Source organism: Leptosomus discolor, chromosome 18, assembly GCF_034619465.1.
Source record: "Leptosomus discolor isolate bLepDis1 chromosome 18, bLepDis1.hap2, whole genome shotgun sequence".
NCBI classification, from domain to species: Eukaryota; Metazoa; Chordata; class Aves; order Leptosomiformes; family Leptosomidae; genus Leptosomus; species Leptosomus discolor.
In genome coordinates, this window is record NC_141408.1 from 14283369 (window position 1) to 14300893 (window position 17525).

A 17525-nucleotide genomic window follows, 5' to 3' on the forward strand; every position below is an offset into this window, starting at 1 on the left:
CGCACTGAAAAAAAAACTCCGAGAAAGTTGCTGCTGTGTTACAGTGCTCTTCACATCCTCTACCTTCCAGAAGGTTACCTCCCCTGGTAAACCTGCTATCTACAAATATGCCCGCAAAAACATTGCCACTTCTGCTAGTTCAAGTTTGCATTGTCATCATCCATCTCCAGGGACAGCCAGGCCACAGAAATAACCAGCTGCAACATCACAACGATTGCCCCTGCAGGAGATGTATATAATGAAAATTGAAAGCTGCAGGATGAACTTCTTACATACTTGTCCTTTTGGTTTATTCATCAGAAATAATTATCTGTGCTCGCATTCACAGGAGCACATATTTTATGATGTACATTAAAATTTAACGGATTTTTAATAATACTGTAACTACAGCAGAAGCGAAAAAAAGACAGACATTAAACCATATGTGCTGTGTTGGTGGGTAAATGGTGTTGAGCAAACATCAACAACACATAACCAGTTTAGCATCAGCGACGGGAAGAAGGAACTGTTACTTCCAGTATCTGAAAACGGTAGTGATCTCTAATCCTGAACGTTTAGCTTAAAATCTCCCTCAGTAACAGAAGTGAGTGTATGCATGAAATGACCACATGTGAGCTCCTGAACTTCAGGACCCCACAGGCGATACCCTTGGCCTTTGACAAGTGCCCAAACTCCCCAACTCAGTTTCTCCATCTCTGCAAAGGAGAGAAGCACTACGAGTATACCCCATGACAGCAGCACAGGAACGTGCCTGAATTCTGATTTCCATTGTGCCAATTAAAGCACTCCCAATTAAAGTACTCCACTCAAAGTATTTTATGAAGCTATTGATGTCTATTCCTTAAGCACCAGCAGAAATTATTGCTCCAGCAGGAGAGACTGACACTCTAAACACTTTCCTCAGAAGCCACTCTGCAGCTAAGGAGTCAGTGCAAAGCATCACCACGCCACCAATACTTGAGCTGATGTCTATTTATAGACTAAGAAATTATATACGTGGTGTCCCCACCAACAGTGACACATCTTCATTCAGGCATGAGTCACCTATTCACAAGCATGTTTCCAAAAATAAACCCTATTTACCAGAATTAAATTCCACACGCTCAGGAGAAAATGTCTCCTTAAAAGCAAAACAACCACCTCCACAACAAAAAGGCACGTTAGAAAACCAAACGACAGCAAACAAGCACCGAAGCCTTCAGCCTGCGGGTCTCCATGTTTCGTACGATCACGCCGAGGCTGGAAACGTTTAAGACAGAACAACGACGACGGTTGTATGTTGTCATTACAAACCCCTGCCAAGGTCACCAGGGAGCTACCGACCGAACGGAAGTATCCAGAATATTCTTGGCGATGCGCGCTTTGCAGAAATAGCGAGTGTATTGCAGTTATTAGAGAGAACAGACAGAGCGAGCGCCAAGTAATCCCAGAAAATGTAGTGTTAAATAGAGGGTTCAAACCACAAAGCTGTTGATGGGGAATGTTAAAAATGTCAGCGTGGCTGAAAGACATTCGCCAGTGGTGAATGTCAAGTAGCGAGCTACTGTTCAGCAGATGCAATAAAAAAAACGTAAGGGTACTTGGGTAATGGGACCAACATTACAGTTGTTGATACAAATTATATCCAGAAAGCAAAGAAAAAAATGGATAAATAAATAAATAATGCAAAAATGGAACAAGTTCAAACTTCTTTTATAGTAATAGTCTCCAGTTGAGCATAATCACCAAAGCTATAGTGATAAGATTGCCAAAACTAGACAAACATCTGTGAGATGAATTCATCTCAGAGGGGAAGCCAACAGCTTGTTATCATTAAAGAGGCAATGCTCTCTCTGCGTTTGAACTGCAGGCCGCCTTGTTACTGCGTTTGCTGAGGCAATTGCACCAGATGTTGGCAGCTATCTTCAGATGGATGACAAGCACCTGCTGTTGGGGAAATTAAATGCTCGTCGGCCTCCTATCCTTCAGGGGAGGGTGGGCCGGGAGGGGAAGAGGGGGAGTGGTGACGGCTGACCCTCTGAAATAAACCTATTTATGCAAAGTGACAGTAACTGCCGGTTTGCCAAGCAGGGAAACAGAGTGGAAATTCATTGGATCTCTTCCATTGCCCCCGGTGAAATCTGCTCCCACCCTCCCAGTCCTGACAATTAACATGGCACCAATCTGAACTCGCTAAACCACTCATCAGAGTAATAGAGTCAACAGAGGGACCTTCTCCCGAAAAGTCACCGCTCGCACAGCAACTTCCCCCGAAACGGAGCAGCGCCACAGCGGGGTCTGCGGCACACCCTCTTCCCCAATAAACACCGCCAGAACAAGCCTACAGCCCAGCGCCTTCAGGCAACACGGACCCAAAACCCCCCGTAACGCCAGCGTCAAAACAAACAGATGTGCCGAGTGGAACCTTACACGCACTCCCATTTGCTCAGGTTTAAAATCAATGTCCTGGAACAGGGGTGCAAATGTAATCTCACTTTCAGTGCCAGCCGGTGGTACGCGAACACGCCTTACAGGTTCATTTCAGACCAGCCTCTCTCAGCACTGAAGGTCACGATGGGCACTGCAACTCATTTTTAAGAAGATAACACATAGCAGCTTCTTCTCTGACAGACTCGCTAGTGTTTTCAACTTTCTGTGAAAAGAAAAACTGCAAAATGTGAGTTCCTTTTATATGAGCAATCATTTCTGTGCGGTACATCCAATACTCTTCTTCAAACTTCCACGGTGATGACAGTACAGCAAACAGGTATGGTCTGTGATGTATTCTGCCAGCAGGACCCATCAGAGCCCAGATCATTACTTCAACAACATTTCGCCCTGGACAGCAAGATGAACACACCATTGTTAATTCCTATTCCCCTCAAACCTCTTGCAAATGTCCCCGACAGAGACGACGTTCATTTGATCTAAACTGGCCACACGCATTTTAGGTATCCTTCAGATTAAGAGGCAGTTAATCCTCATTCTGCTTAGATTATCTTAATTGGCCCTTCATTTGAGCTACTTTGCCCTTGTCCCCATTTCTGAAGGTGTATTTATAAGTACCTACACTGTACCACACAGAGTACAACCACACACCTCTCTCCCTCTCCAGGCAGGCACGTATCACCCAGTAATGGTTGATTATTGATAGGACTGACGTTGACCAACCTGCCATGCTCAGCTGCCACTCCACTTCTACCAAAATACGCTCAGGCACATTTTTTCCCCAGAAAATAAAACACTAAGTTCTCCTAAGAGAGACACACATGTGTAAGATGGACGTCAAATGGATTTCATATTCTACCTCTGCAGAATTAGCATATTAATCAAACTGGTCGTACCTCAATATTGCATGTGTGAACAAAGCTCAGTTATTCCACTTCTAGGACTGACTGAAAATCATCTTGTGGATTTTTAGCACCCTGATGGAAAAATCATAGGAATAAATAAAAAGAACAAGCACACAAGCAAAACAGGAACCACCAGGCTCTGCACAGCACCCTCCACTTTAAAAACAAGTTTTCCATCAGGAAAATGTAAGGTTTTAAAAATCCAGCTGCAGATGAAACCAGGCATTTCCTTAACACTCTACAGCCGGGCGGAAGGCAGACACGGCTGGAACAAGTGCTCGACGGCGCTGATGAGTGCACGGCTTTGTTCCCGGGAGCACAGCGAGCTCCGCAGGCGTGGGGCTGGGGCCGCCGGGGAGGGAGCACCTGGCACCCCTCTGCTCACCAGAGCCTGCCCTGTGCGGGGACAGCTCAACGGGTTACGAGTGACCGACTACGGCCATTCATTCCCACGTGGAAAAACCATTATTACACCTCCTTCCAGCAATGTGTACTCTTTTTCCACATTTGGAACAATTTATATGAAGTTCCTCACGGACACTTTAAAAGCCCCTTTGTTAAGGGCATAGACTCAGAGCTGCATTTAAAAAATCCTCACATTTCACATCCCACCACTCAATACTGGTGTATTTATCATGTAGTATGATGACAACGATCAAATGCTCACTCTTCAATCAATTACATTTTAACTAGCTCACTTCAGCTGAGAAGCCTACCCCAAATTTGTGAGCAGTATAGCGCGAGCTTCAGTTACACCGTACAGAGTTTTAAATAACTGCTGCTATTTTTTCATTAGAGACACGATGTTAAAACATGGGTTTTCCCAAGGCAAAGCTTTGGCACCCTCAGTTGTAGCTACTCAAAGAAGAGAAGCAATGCTCTGGATGCAGGTCATCACGTCGATGGATGTCAGGAGCAGTGCACACGTTTATAAATAACTTCCCGGAGAGTCCAGGAGTCTGCACTTCAAGACAAGTGCCAAAGTGGAATCTGATGCAATTTCGCGGCATATATTGGAAGTATCTATCAGAAAACTCTACCTGACTCCTATCGCTGTGGTTTAACACCACTACCTTTTGCTTCTGAAGCAGCTTGCTGGGGCAAATCCATTTTGCTGCCGTTTTTCCGCAGAGCAGCCAGCCCTTTGGGCCCTGCTCTGAAACAGGGCTCCGAGCTGCTACCGCAGCACAACAAACACACATCGTTTCCTTCTAGAGAAGTTCTACAGCTCCACTCATCCACACTGGGGCTGAATCCAAGAACACTCCGGGGATAATTGAAAGACGTTTCCAAACATGATTAACTAAATTTGTTAGGTATTTTATACAGCCTATTGCATTTGTGTAAAATAAAAGCGGGTGTGAAAAACAAAATTTACTTTCTTGGGGTCTCAGAAAAGATACAGGTCATTTTCATGGGGTTGGCTGAGTTGCAAAACTGATACAAAGACACTACAAACACATGTCAGAGGAGGAAACACGAGCATTTTCTTACAGCTTTTTTCTCCCCAAACATAGCTGCTCATTCTTTACTGATTTCATCTGGACTCGTTACAATTCTGGGTCCCAGCGGCGTATCACACTCCTCGAGCTCAGGATCAGCAGCGTGCCCCTACTGTTACCGAAGTATGTGAGACAGAATATAGGGCACTGGCTATAACTTTATGGGAAAAAAAAAAAAAAAAAAAAAAATCAAAACCAGTAGCAGAGTTATACTAAAATAACCCCATTTTAAACAAAGGATGCAGGCCCTGCCCTTACAGCTCCCAGGAGCCGGGATGCCGAAGCCGGACCCACGGCGGAGCCGCACGGCAGCAGCTGCCCGGCACAGAGACCTGGCCCGGCCCCGGTGCTGCCGGCTCGAACTCGCCCCAGCCCCTGACACTGCTACTGGGGCCGTTTCCCCACCCGGCATCGCGTCCGCCCTGATGGAGCCTGCGAGTGACGGGGGCCTTGGCATATTTACATTTCCCGTGCCCTTCGGAGCTTACAAAGTCAGGAAGGCAGGGAAATGTAAGTGAGATAAAACAGCTTGCCTAGAGCCAGGCAGCAAGTGGGTGGCAGAGTGGGAAACAGAAGACAGATGCTCGGGGCCCCGACTCTCCGCCACAATTACCTAATCCCACACGGGTTATGGCGCTAGAGCACAAAAGCGGCCTTGCCATTTCATTTAACCAGAGTAGAAAAGGAAGTAAGACTGCACTTCAAACTTCTGCTGAGTTCTGATACGGCCTTTTGCCCACAAATCCTGCTAAGGGTTTCCTCTTTTCATAAAGTCCAGGTAGAAACCACCATCTAATTTATAACAAAACCACTTCCACAAAGCATGTGTCTTATTACAGACCACCTAAAAACTGACTTCCTGTGTACAACTTTTCATGACAGAATGAAAACACTGAGTTCTCTTCTTAAGCAACGATCAAGTTTCTCAGTTTGTTTAAAAAAAAAAAAAAAAAAAGCAAGCAGTGTGTGTGGGAGGGAGAAGAAATAAAAGAGCTTTAGGCCATGAGGGACCCCTATATCCCCGATCCCTTTGTCACATGCCAAAGCTAAAATTTAAAGGAACATTCATTATCCTTTGGAATACCATAGACCTAACATTAAAACAAGGAAATTCAGAAATACTGGAACTTTAAAGCACAAGCAAAGGGCAGAGGCAGCAGCACGAACAAGGCTGAACGCTGTTCTGTGCCACTGTAACAGAACTGGCTGGCTGGTGGCATCCAGAGGGCAGTGGTCAATGGCTCGATGTCAGGATGGAAAACAGTGACAAGTGGTGTCCCTCAGGGGTCCATACCAGGACCGGTGTTGTTTAGTATCTTCGTCAATGATACTGACAGTGGCATTGAGTGCGCCCTCAGCAAGTCTGCTGATGACACCAAGCTGGGTGGTGCCAGCGATATGCCAGAGGGACGGGAGGCCATCCTGAGGGACCTGGGCAAGCTGGAGAGGTGGGCCCAGGTGAACCTCCCAAGGTTCAACAAGGCCAAGGGCAGGGTCCTGGGCCGGGGCGACTGCTGGTATCAACACAGGCTGGCAGAGCAGCCCTGTGGGACAGGACTTGGGGGTGCTGGTGGATGAAAAGCTGGACATGAGCCACCAGTGCACAGTTGCAGCCCAGAAGGCCCATCGCATCCTGGGCTGCGTCAAAAGGAGTGTGGCCAGCAGGTCAAGAGAGGTCAAGATTCTGCCCCTCTGCTCTGCCCTTACGAGACCCCACCTGGCCACAAAAAAGATCAGAAGGCTGGAGCACCTCTCCTACGAAGAGAGGCTGGGAGAGTTGGGGTCGTTCCGCCCGGAGAAGAGAAGGCTCCGGGGGGACCTTATAGCAGCCTTACAGCACCTGAAAGGCAGCAGGGGAAGAACTGTTCACAAGGGTTTGCAGCGATAGGATGAGGGGTAATGGTTTTAAGCCAGAAAAGGGTAGATATTAGGAAAAAGCAATATGAGGGTGGTGGATCACTGGAACATGTTGCCCAGAGAGGCAGTGGAAGCCCCGTCCCTGGAGACATTCAAGGTCAGGCTTGATGGGGCTCTGAGCAATCTGACCCAGTGAGAGATGTCCCTGCTCACTGCAGGGGGGTTGGACTAGATGGCCTTTAGAGGTCCCTTCCAGCCCAGTACATTCTGTGAGCCTGTGAATAGCCCCCGCAAACTGTGGTTTTCATTGTCCCAAACTTATCAGAAGCTGCAAACAATGATGTATTTGTCCGTTGCTCGTTCTGTGGTAAGGAGGTGCAATGATTCAAATAAAGCAACTTCTCCTAAGGTAACTTAGGTGGAACAAAGAAGATAATGAGCTACAACCTATTTGACACCAGGTCTAGAGCGGGGACTCGCTTTTGGAAGGGAACAGTGAGGTTAGCAGCACTTTGAAAAATGCCAAACATTCTCTATTTTACTGCGTATTACAAATGTTTCGGGAACTCTGGCTATTACAGACTAGAATGCAAATAAGAATCGAAACCTGTCCCTTCATTTCATAAAATGTAACCAATTCACAAATATTGAATCTGGAAATACAGTGCTGAAAAACGTGAGAAGCTAACAACTTGTCAAACCAAAAAATTACTTTTCTGCAAAGCAAATACTTTTAGAATAGACCATCCATGATTCCTATTGACCATTAAATCTACATATCAATGTCCAACAGATGTAACAATACAATTCAAACTGTATGCCAAGTCTAAATTAACAGAGCTTTCACTTTCATAGAGGCAAAATTCCTTGCAGCTCCTGACTCTGGCCTTACCCTCAGCTCCACACAGACTTCCAAATCCCCCCCAAATGAACCCATGGTGAGAAAACCACCTTTTCTCATGCTAACAACTCTATTGTAATAACATCTTCAGAGGCCATACTCAAGGTCTTGGGGAAAAGTAAACCACTGGAGTGCTTAATACTACAACGGCACATTAACTCGTTCACACCCAGACAGCCTTGCCAAACAAGGAGGAGTTTTCTCTCATGTTTTCTTGATTTATATTTTCACAGCTGTCAGAGAGGAAAGCATGTAGGAAGCAAGTTATGTAAACCACCCGATTAGGCTGAAACCCTCGGTGTGGATCACACCTCGTTCCCTCTTCCCCCTCCCAGCACACTTACACAGAGAAAGCAAGGGATTATTTTTTCAACGGTTAAACTGGTCGTTATCTGCATTGCTGTCTGTGTTACAACGCATGATGTTGTACGGCCAAAGAAGGAAAATCTCATCCTCACATTTTGCGATCCACAGCCTCGCTGCTATCAGCGTTACTTTGCTTGCAAGACAGCACTACGGCTCTGCTGAGGTGTGCCTGGAGCAAAGACAGGGTTTAAGAAGTGACTCTCCTCTCACTTGCTGAACTGCCACTAGACACTAAGTCATGGCTGCAGAAGGAAGAGATGAGAAAATTACAAGTTTTCAAAAGCTCAACAGTTTCACCGCAGAAAACCCGACATCAGAAGCTAGATATTATTATTCCACTGGTCTGTTTCGCGTCTCGCAGGAATAACAAGTGACTGTATAAAATGTTTTGGATCCAGAGAGGTAAATCAGAAATCCTGTCTTGTTCCAAAATTTCCAAATCTTAAAAGCTATTCTTGAGGAAAGGACATATTCCAAGCAGAGTTAGAACATGCCTACAATTTGTCTGAGGGACCTCGTGGCAAGCCAGAACAGAAAACTAATGCATACTGGTCTGTTCCAATTTCATCTGAAAATTTACATACCCCTTCCCCAAAAGCCACTTTAAGATTGCTGTGAAAGAAAAAATGCAGAGACAATGCTCCCGCTTGGAGATTTTTAGAAGAAGCAGAACAGCTGGGGTCACCAACACCAGCACTGTTTTTCTAGCAGTTTGAAATAACAATATGTAAAAATATCGTTTGTCCACAAAACCGTTTGATGCATCTCCTTTAAAAATCACCCTTCTTTTTCAAAAAAGGATAGATTTCAACATATGCACAAGAAAACATGACTTTTCTACAAGAACAACCATCTACGGGCTGATGGAATAGCTCAAGACAACAGAAACATACCTTCAACCCAACTCTGTTCCCACCGTGCTGGAAACAGGGGCTGGAAGGACAACAGTGGCCTTTTCATTCAAAGGACTGTTCCCACCAAGACTGCTTACAGAAATTCAGTAAGAAGATTTTTACTCAGAATTCTGCTTCGATAATTGGGTCAAAAAGCGTACCTGGAGCCCAACCACATTAACCTCTCAATTAATGCCCGCACGCGATCGTTTGGATCCGCAAGCTCACCAGGAGGTCCCACCAACCCCCATGGCGAGCCTGGCCTGCACCACACCAAGGCAGCCTCAGCGCAAAGGGGGGCCCTAGCAGCTGGGGCACCGAAAGGGTTAAAATCCCATGTCAAACAGCAAGTCCTGGCTCCAGACCAGGAGGGACATGGGAACCAGGGCAGCTGAGTTATAAAGGCCTTATTGTAGCAGCCCACTGGATTGGAAATGACTTGTAGGCCTAATGAAACAAAACTTTGGCAGTAAAACAGAATGAAAGGAATGAGACAATAAAAGAGAGGAACAAAGGGAGCAGAGTTGTTTCAGCTTAGGAAAATAAGCTCACTTTGTTGTTGGGAAAAGCCAAAGCCGATTAGGATAAACCAATGACTAGGCATAAGTCTTCCAAACTAATTACACAGTTCGCCATGTGAAGTATAATTGCAAGTCGCAAAATAAGGACTACGCTACTTTCACAGGAGCTCTATAAAGGGAGCATTACCTAGTAAAAAACAAACCCTAAGAAGTCCCTTATCATCAGTTACTGGCAGCTTAAAAGGTGCAGAATATGCACGTCCTGAGAGAAGTGCAATTCATTAGCTGTTGGGGGCTTTCTTCTGCTGGTCACAGTCCTGTGGGTGAGGCTTTAAGAGGTTGTTGCTTTTTTTTTTTTTCCTTTTTTAAATGATACCAGAAGCCTTAAACGCTCCAGCACGTCCTGATCGCAGGCAGTACCATTTTGCTTACGCTTTCAGAAAGCCATAAAGCAGGTACATCTGCAGCCACGGCCCTGCTGATGGCTCAGGGCACTTGTAGCCTCTCCAGAGGGGAGGAAAGCACAGGCCCACTGTGCTTCCCTTTGGATCTTCTCACTTCTAACACTTTCTCATTTAAATTCTTTTAAAACTTGGTCTTAACAGCCAGCTTGTCACACATCAGCACAAAGGCAAGGCTGCAGACCCTGGATGGGTTAACACGGACGGTGCATTTATTTTGTTTGCAAGAATGTTTGAAACATCTTTGACTAAAATAACAGCAGATCACAGAAACAACTGCCTTAGACTATCAGGATTAGGCAGTAAGACAACGGCTTGCCTTTTCTTTTTTTTTTTTCTTCTGATTGTAAATGGTTATGGCTTAGTTTGGAGGGTTTTTTCCCAGCTTAGCCTCCTCCGGTCCTCCTCTGGATCCTGCTCCCCGAAAGCACCGGCAGAAGCCTCAACCCCAAACTCTCGCCCAGATACGCCTCCCACCAGCTGCCGGCCTCGGGCCCACGCTGCCCTTATCGGAGGTGCTGGGCTGCGCTCCCTGCCCACCTGCACCGCGAGCCAGGCTGGGCTGCAGCCAGAGCCCTCCCTGGCACCCAGGCCCCCCTCCCTGGCACCCAGGCCCCCCTCCCTGGCACCCTGGGCCCCCCCCAGCCTCTCTGGGGAGCCTCACAACAACTGTATGTGCACAGGTTCAGCGTCCCCAGCTCTAAGCACTCGGCAATCACGAGGCTGTTAATTACACTGCTTCGTGCCTGTTCTGTTAAGCCTTTGGGCTTCTCTCAGGTTATTTTTCCCAGTCTTCCTCCACAGCTGACAGCAGCTAGGGATGCCTGTCTTCGTGAAAATGAAAGCTGGGACTCCTACAGATCCTGGGCTTTACAGAGAGACAAAATAACCACTGTCAGAAATCGTACGATCAAAGTCTCAGGATTTATCATTACCATGTATTTTGGTGCTCTAACGGGCAGGCATTTTCACCGGTGAAGTCAGGGAAGAGGGTTTATTAAAGCAGTCGTCTTTTTATTGGGGGAAAAAAGGTTCTGGCGTTTACTTTTCAAAAAGCTGCAGTTTCAAATTCAACACTTTATGCCCTTTCCTGCCAACTCCAGTTAAATGAGCGAGTCTGCCTGGCCCCAAAGCTGGTAGCTGTTCTAACCACGTCGTGTATTTTGAGAGCTACCTCCAGTTACCAAAACAACCTCCCCCGGTTGCAAAGCTCTTCTCTGCAGCAAGTACAAACAGGATTTCAAGAATCGCAGCAGTAGGTAAGCAATTTTTTCCACACCAATAAGTAAGCTCAGCATTTCAAAGAGCAAGTCACCTGAGATGCTCTTATCAAATATGGGTGGCTCCCCTACACGCTAATTGTGTAATGCAATTTTCTTTATTTTAGGAACGCGCTAAGCAAATGCAAACCTTGCCAATGGATCGCGAGGCATTGTTTGCATTGCAATGGCCTGACTGGGGAGCCAGGCTTGTGTGCTAAGCGGTGCACAGACGTGCCACCAGTCCCTGCCACAGAGTCTGCAGTCTGGGCCAGCAAGGCAAGGAAAGGTGGGGAGGCGGAACGGAGAAGGAAGCAGCTCCTACAAGGTCCCACAGGGCCAATCCTGGGTCATTCTATCTGAATGCAGCATCCTACCCACTGCAGCATATTAGTGAGTCCTCTAATTTAGCCAGACCACAAGTCCTTGTTTCCTAGGGTCATTAACCAGCTCTGCATCTTCTCACAACTAGAGCCTTGGGGGGAGTCACGTCAAAACACCCCACGAACCAAACTGTCCCAGCTGATAAACAGCAAAGAGCAGTAGAGAGAACTTGAACACCTGCGTTGAAGGTCAAGTCACAGTGACACAGGCAAGAAGCCTCTCCTCCAAAATGCCACCGACTCCACCAAACTCATCTCCTTTTCACAAGCTAGAATAGGGAAGCATGGAACAGGGATGCCAACTGGAAAAGGTCACCCAGTATCACAGGGACCAAGCCCTGTGAGCCCGAGTCCTACAGAAGCCGAACTGTAACGACTGGACCACGCAGCCTCAGCAGGGCAAACCCCAGCTCTGCTGCCAGAGGGATGGGTTTCAGCCTTGATCGTAACTTGTGCGATTATTTTCAGCACCTTAATTTTTTAGCCTCCAAATTAAGACACCTGAAAAAAATATCTGATTTTCCAAAAGCACTGCCTTTGGAAAGCCAGACCTCTTTCAAGCTATCTCAAGAAAGGAAGAGCATGAAAGCAGAACTGAAGCGTCCCGACTCACTAGTCACTACTGAAAAATGCAGCCTAGTTGTCTGCATTCTCGGGGACTGTAAAATTGCAAGCATGAAACTACCAGATGGTGAAATTAAAAAGACTATATTAAGACAGCATCCAGACAATATGCAAAGCACTTACATTGAAACTATTATTAACTTCAAAAATACAGGTTAGAAGAGTTCTGCAATTAGAAGTAACTACAGAAGAAACATCCAAAAGCTCATGTAATCCTTTAATAAAAGGCTCAGCAGGCTGTAAACATCCTGCCGGAATCGAAGATTATTACTGAAAATAAAATGAATGGTTTGCAAAACAACTATCAATCCACCACAGGAACAATTCATAAACTCCCCTCCTCAGCCCCAACAAAATACTGCCTGGCCAAGGCTTTTCGGGGCAGATAAAAGAAACATAAACTAACTACAAGGAATGGGAGCTGCTTTGCTTTGGGATATCCTGCTGTGTCCTCACGCAGCCACGCATCTAAATCATCAGCTGATGCACTCCGAAAGACAGGAATCGAGCTGTATGGAGCCCTGCAGACAGCAGGGCTGACAGGAGTCCCCATGGAAGGTGGCACCACGAACTGCTCTCAAAGCAGACAGCTCCGCACGCTCTTCGCCTCCTCGAAATCCTGGCCAAGCATCCAGAAGCCTTGGGGACCCAGGAAGCTCCATGGAAGTCAGTGGCACTAAGCTCTAGCCAGAGCCTGGACTGTGCGGTTTGAGCTGTTTCATCAAAGAAAAGACTGTTCTGGCCAGGCTCAGGTTTCCTTCTGTGCATCAACTTGTTTGGTTTGGGGTTTGGTTTGTGTTTTGTTTGTTTTGGTTTTTTTTAACGATGTCAGGATTCTACATGTATCTCCACAGGACCTTGCATAAGGGTTTTTTAATAAGAAATTAAATGGATATTCCAGTGACTTCCATATTACTCTTGCTATTCACGTGGTTCCTTCAGGCATTTTCACAACTTAATGAGCGCTCTCAAATACATCTATCTGCTCCTTTTGCCACTGGAATCAGAGGTAAACAGAAGGCTGATTTTACGGAGAAGACAACTGTGTAATCATTCAGTTAAGCGTCAAATTCTTCCTGAACGTACACAAATTCACCTCCCAGTGATTCTTTTTTCTTTAATGGAAGTACACGCTGTTGGCAATATTGTACACATACACATGCAACGAACAGAAAAGGAATTCCAGAAGTGATTCCAGAGACTTTGAGAAATTACACTGAAAGGCAAAAAAATGTGGCCCTCCTTTGAGCATAGGCCTCATTGTACTTTTGTTTTTCAAAACACAGTTTAAAAAGAAAGGGGAGGGGAAAAAAAAAAAAAAAGGAATTCAAAAAATGTAGTGCTCACTTGGGCAGGAACTTACCTTGCCAAACTGTTCAAAGTATTGCTTTACGTCTTCCACTACTGTATTAGCCGATAATCCACCTACAAATATTTTCTTTGTTCTTGTGACCATCTGTAAGAAATTACAAGACAAGCATACGGTTTAACCAGATTATTTCAAACAATATGTGGAAAAAAGAAATATTCTTCAGATGCCATCCCTAACCCAGTTAATGAGAATATTTCTTTACAAAAGCAATTCAGATTCTATTTGATTAGATGATACTTCTTTTTTTGTCTTGTTTTGTTTTTATTTGAGAAATGGCTGAGTAAAGGCACTCAATAACAACTCTAGCCCCCGGATATTTTTTTTTAATAAGTGATTTTTATTGTGCTTCTCAATGCAAATATAAGTGAAAAAGGAGTCCAAGTGTCATATGCTCATAGCTACTGTCTCAAAAAAGACGTGCCGTTCCCCCCCTCCCTTTTTTTCCTAAAGACAAGAGTGCATGCTCTTTGGCAGACAAAAGGTAATTAAATCAAATTGAAGAGATGTGTTATTAAGTTTCCACAGGTCAGTTTAAAAGGAACTCGCACAGTTACTTTAAAAATAATCAAATGACGAAAGACAGCAAGAGCTGCCGATGCAGTCCTCTAGCTGCCACAAACCCCACGTCAGCTGAAACGCTTGCAGTATCACGGTCCACCAGGGGCTGGATCAGGCCCTTCAGAAACCCCTCCACGTTCCCCAAGACCCCAACTGAGCACCCAGGTCTTCTTTCTGAGTTTGGTCTGTACAAGGTGAAGGGATGATGCCGGACTCCCTGCAGAGTACCTACGATCAGATAATCCATTATCCATCACCTGTAACCCTTTAAGATGGGCAGGATCCAGCGCAGGGACCCAAACCCCAATGGCGGCAGGGGAAGCTGGTGGTTTTGGTGGGCCAATCCCAAACCACTCGACCCTTGTGGGCCACCTTAAATCAAGGCAGGTACAGGACAATGTTGTCAGCGTGCTCCGAAGGGGTGGGAATCCTCCCCGTATGCTCGGGCAGAGGGGAAACGCCCCAGCTTACAGCAGGCAATCCCTTACAACTGGAGACAACTGATGAGCAGCCTGGCCCACCACACAGAGGAGTTTTGAAGTCAACATTGCATGTTAACTCAAGAAACCAACAAACACATCACTAAGAAATTCATGTATTAAAACGCTTCAGTTTGTTTTCTGTATGACAGAGCCTGGCTGAAGCAACCAACTTTCAAAGACTGAAGGAAAACAACGCCCCGTAACTCCAGATCCAGGACTTGCCTGGTTCAGTAACGGCCTGCAAAGGCTGAAGCGATGCAAAGGGAGCGACGCTGGGCCATCAGCCGGACACACAACTGCTCCAGCCGCTCACTGCAGAGCCTGGACTTTTCTCACTTCTTCATTTTCTCACATTTTATGATAGCTGCTGAGTGTCGCACAGCGCAGCCCAGCGCCTTCTCTGCACCGAGGCGCTGGGGGCTGCCTCGGGGGTCACCGCAGCCACCCCATCACGCCAGGGGCTCCTACGTGGCTCTGCCCCCGCGCCACGAGACCCCGTCCCGCACATCAGACCCACCAAGAGCAATGGTGCCCCCGAAACTGGCGCCCGCCCAGCCGGGCTTTGCTGCGTGAGCGGAGCCACGGGGACAAGCCGTGCGTGCGGCTGCGGCAGAGCCTTCGCAGAACGGAGACTCCGAACAAAAAGGTTGGAGTAGCCCCAAATTCTCTCAGCACAGAACAAATTAAACATCCCTCCCGTCTCCACTGCCATTCAAATTAACCAGGGTAGATATTTCCCTCAATTGGCCCCTAACCATGCTTTACAGAGCTTCAGGGTTTTTTCTTCTTTTTTTAAGTTAGGAAGAAAAGAGAGGGAAAAAAAACAGTGTAAAAATTCAATTATTTTTTCCTGGCTGCAATCTAGGACTCCGAAATTGAAGCCCAAGCATATATTTTTCTGTAGAAAATTGTCATTTACAAATAAAGAATTGGCTAAAGCCGACTTGTAACTAAAGGATTTTGCAGGGCTGTCAAGAGCCCTCTGCCTGCCAGCATCTGATTTAAGATCAGGCCAAGCTTCTGTTGTCATACAAAAGAGGGAGGAAAGCAATTATTCTAAAGCAATATTTGAAATTATCATCATTTTTATATTTCACCAAGAAAGAAAGAAAAAGAGAGCTACTTCTTTTAGAAGCAAGATTGAAGGTTAAAGAAAAAAAAAAAAAAAGACTACTTTGTTTCAATAGCTTCAGTCAAAGAAAATATTGGTAATGACAAGCAAATTCACAACATTTTAATGCCTAGAGATGTGTTGCGAGCTGGGAAATGGTTTCAGAAATCAGCTCTTTGGTACCAAAGTGAAGCACAAAATTAAGTCTGCTTTTACAATCTACGTGTTCCTGAAGAGTTGGTCCAACCGCTTTGTTACACCCAGTCCCCTCAGCAAAAGAACAGAAGCAACGCGGAGCCTTGGCAATTCCTCCTGCCCTCACGTGCCTCAACAGGAGATTTCGTTGCCTTCCTTCCACCCCTGGCACGAGGCACCAACGCGCCCCCAGACTCGCCTCGGGCTCAACCAGGAGTCACTTGCTCACCCCCACCTCCCGACCCGAGGCCCACCAGCGGCCCAGCAGACGTGGGCGCAGCAGAGGCGCAGGTTTGGAAACCAGCCTTTCCCCCGCGCCGATCCGGACATGCGCAGCGGGGCTGGACAAAGGCAGCCCGCCCACGGCGGGGCCACGGCAGGCTTCCCGCGGCCACGCTCAGCTCCGGTTGAGCCGGGGGCGCCCAGGAGAGCCCCAGCAGACGAGAAGAGTTGCCGGTTGTGCTGGAAGCACCCGTTCCTTCCTCAGACGTTAACGCCGGGTAAACTGCTGCGTGCGGCTGACTTGTCAGGGCTGGTACAGCCTCACCAATCTCCAGTTATTCGATAACTGCGTCGGGACTCGGACCAGCTGGAAGCAAAGTCTCCAACTCCTGCTCCAACCTGCAAACCCGCTCTCATTAGCCAAGCAGACAAGTTACGAGGCAAGGCTTCATCAGGGTAAGAAACGCAGAGCGCTGTGGTCCTGCTCTGCCCGGGGCTCCCAGGGTCTCACCGAGCACAGCAGAGCTTTGCACCGGACCCCCAGCCCAGGGACTTGCAGCACACGCCGTTAGCCTGACGGCTAACAGCCAAAGGTGAGCAAACACGTCAGCCAAACAGGACGGAATGGTCGAAAGACGTGAAAAAAAGTCTTCACTCGGGGATTTTACTACACCAGGGACACCTTCTGAGGCAATCAGCCACTGAATCACCAATAAAAAAGATTTTCAAGCACATCAAATGGCCAGGACCAGGCACATTCACACACGAGGTCTGAGAAAATGGACATTAACTAGAAAGTCCCAAAACCTCTCATTGCTAACGGCTGTGAGGGCGCAGGAGACCACCTTATTTCTCACTAAGTACCCTCAGCAGGAGACAGGGCACCAACACCAGTGGGCTTCTGGTTCATTCAGTGAGCAACGTTCTTGCTATCCGCTGTGATACCCTCCCCAGTTCTGTGCTTGTTTCAGCGAGGAAAAACAAAGGGTTAAACAGTATTTAAAGAAGTACACTTACTGCTGTTTAGTAAACATTAAAGATGACAAATTATGAGAAGCACAAGGAACTGAGCCAACTGAAGAGTCTCCCTCAAAAATGAAAGGGTTTTTAAATCAAAGTTTCCCATTTGGCTCAGAAAATAGATCAGCGTATCTTTAACCAAAAAAAAAAAAAAAATCTACATTTTATAAAAACATTTATGTATATATCTAAAAAAAACACACATTACAACTTTTTTTTTTTTTACTTATAACAAAAAGCCCAAAACCTAAGAGTCCCCAGCCTGAAGTCTCTCCAATGAAAGCCACTGAGGATCTCTATCTGTTCCTGTGAGTAATTTAGAATCTGCTTTCTGGAGGTTGCTTACAATGGGGGCACTCCCATGATCGGCAAAAGGGATTCGTCTGCAGTGCTTTTGGGTTGGGCCCCTCAGGCAGCAGCTCCACCTGCTCTTGGCCTGGGGTGGGAACAGCAGGGTTTGGGTAAC

General features: G+C 46.6%; 1 protein-coding gene across 6 annotated transcripts in view; it reads right to left on the minus strand.

Annotated features, from left to right (window-relative positions):
• The window catches only part of MSI2 (musashi RNA binding protein 2), a 257243-nt gene that overhangs the window by 150967 nt on the left and 88751 nt on the right, over window positions 1-17525 (minus strand). For all 6 annotated transcript variants that reach the window (XM_086475065.1, XM_086475064.1, XM_086475063.1 and 3 more), the window contains exon 6: window positions 13463-13555. In XM_086475065.1, coding sequence (XP_086331191.1) covers window positions 13463-13555 — 93 coding nt within the window. The remainder of the gene's footprint in view (window positions 1-13462; window positions 13556-17525) is intronic.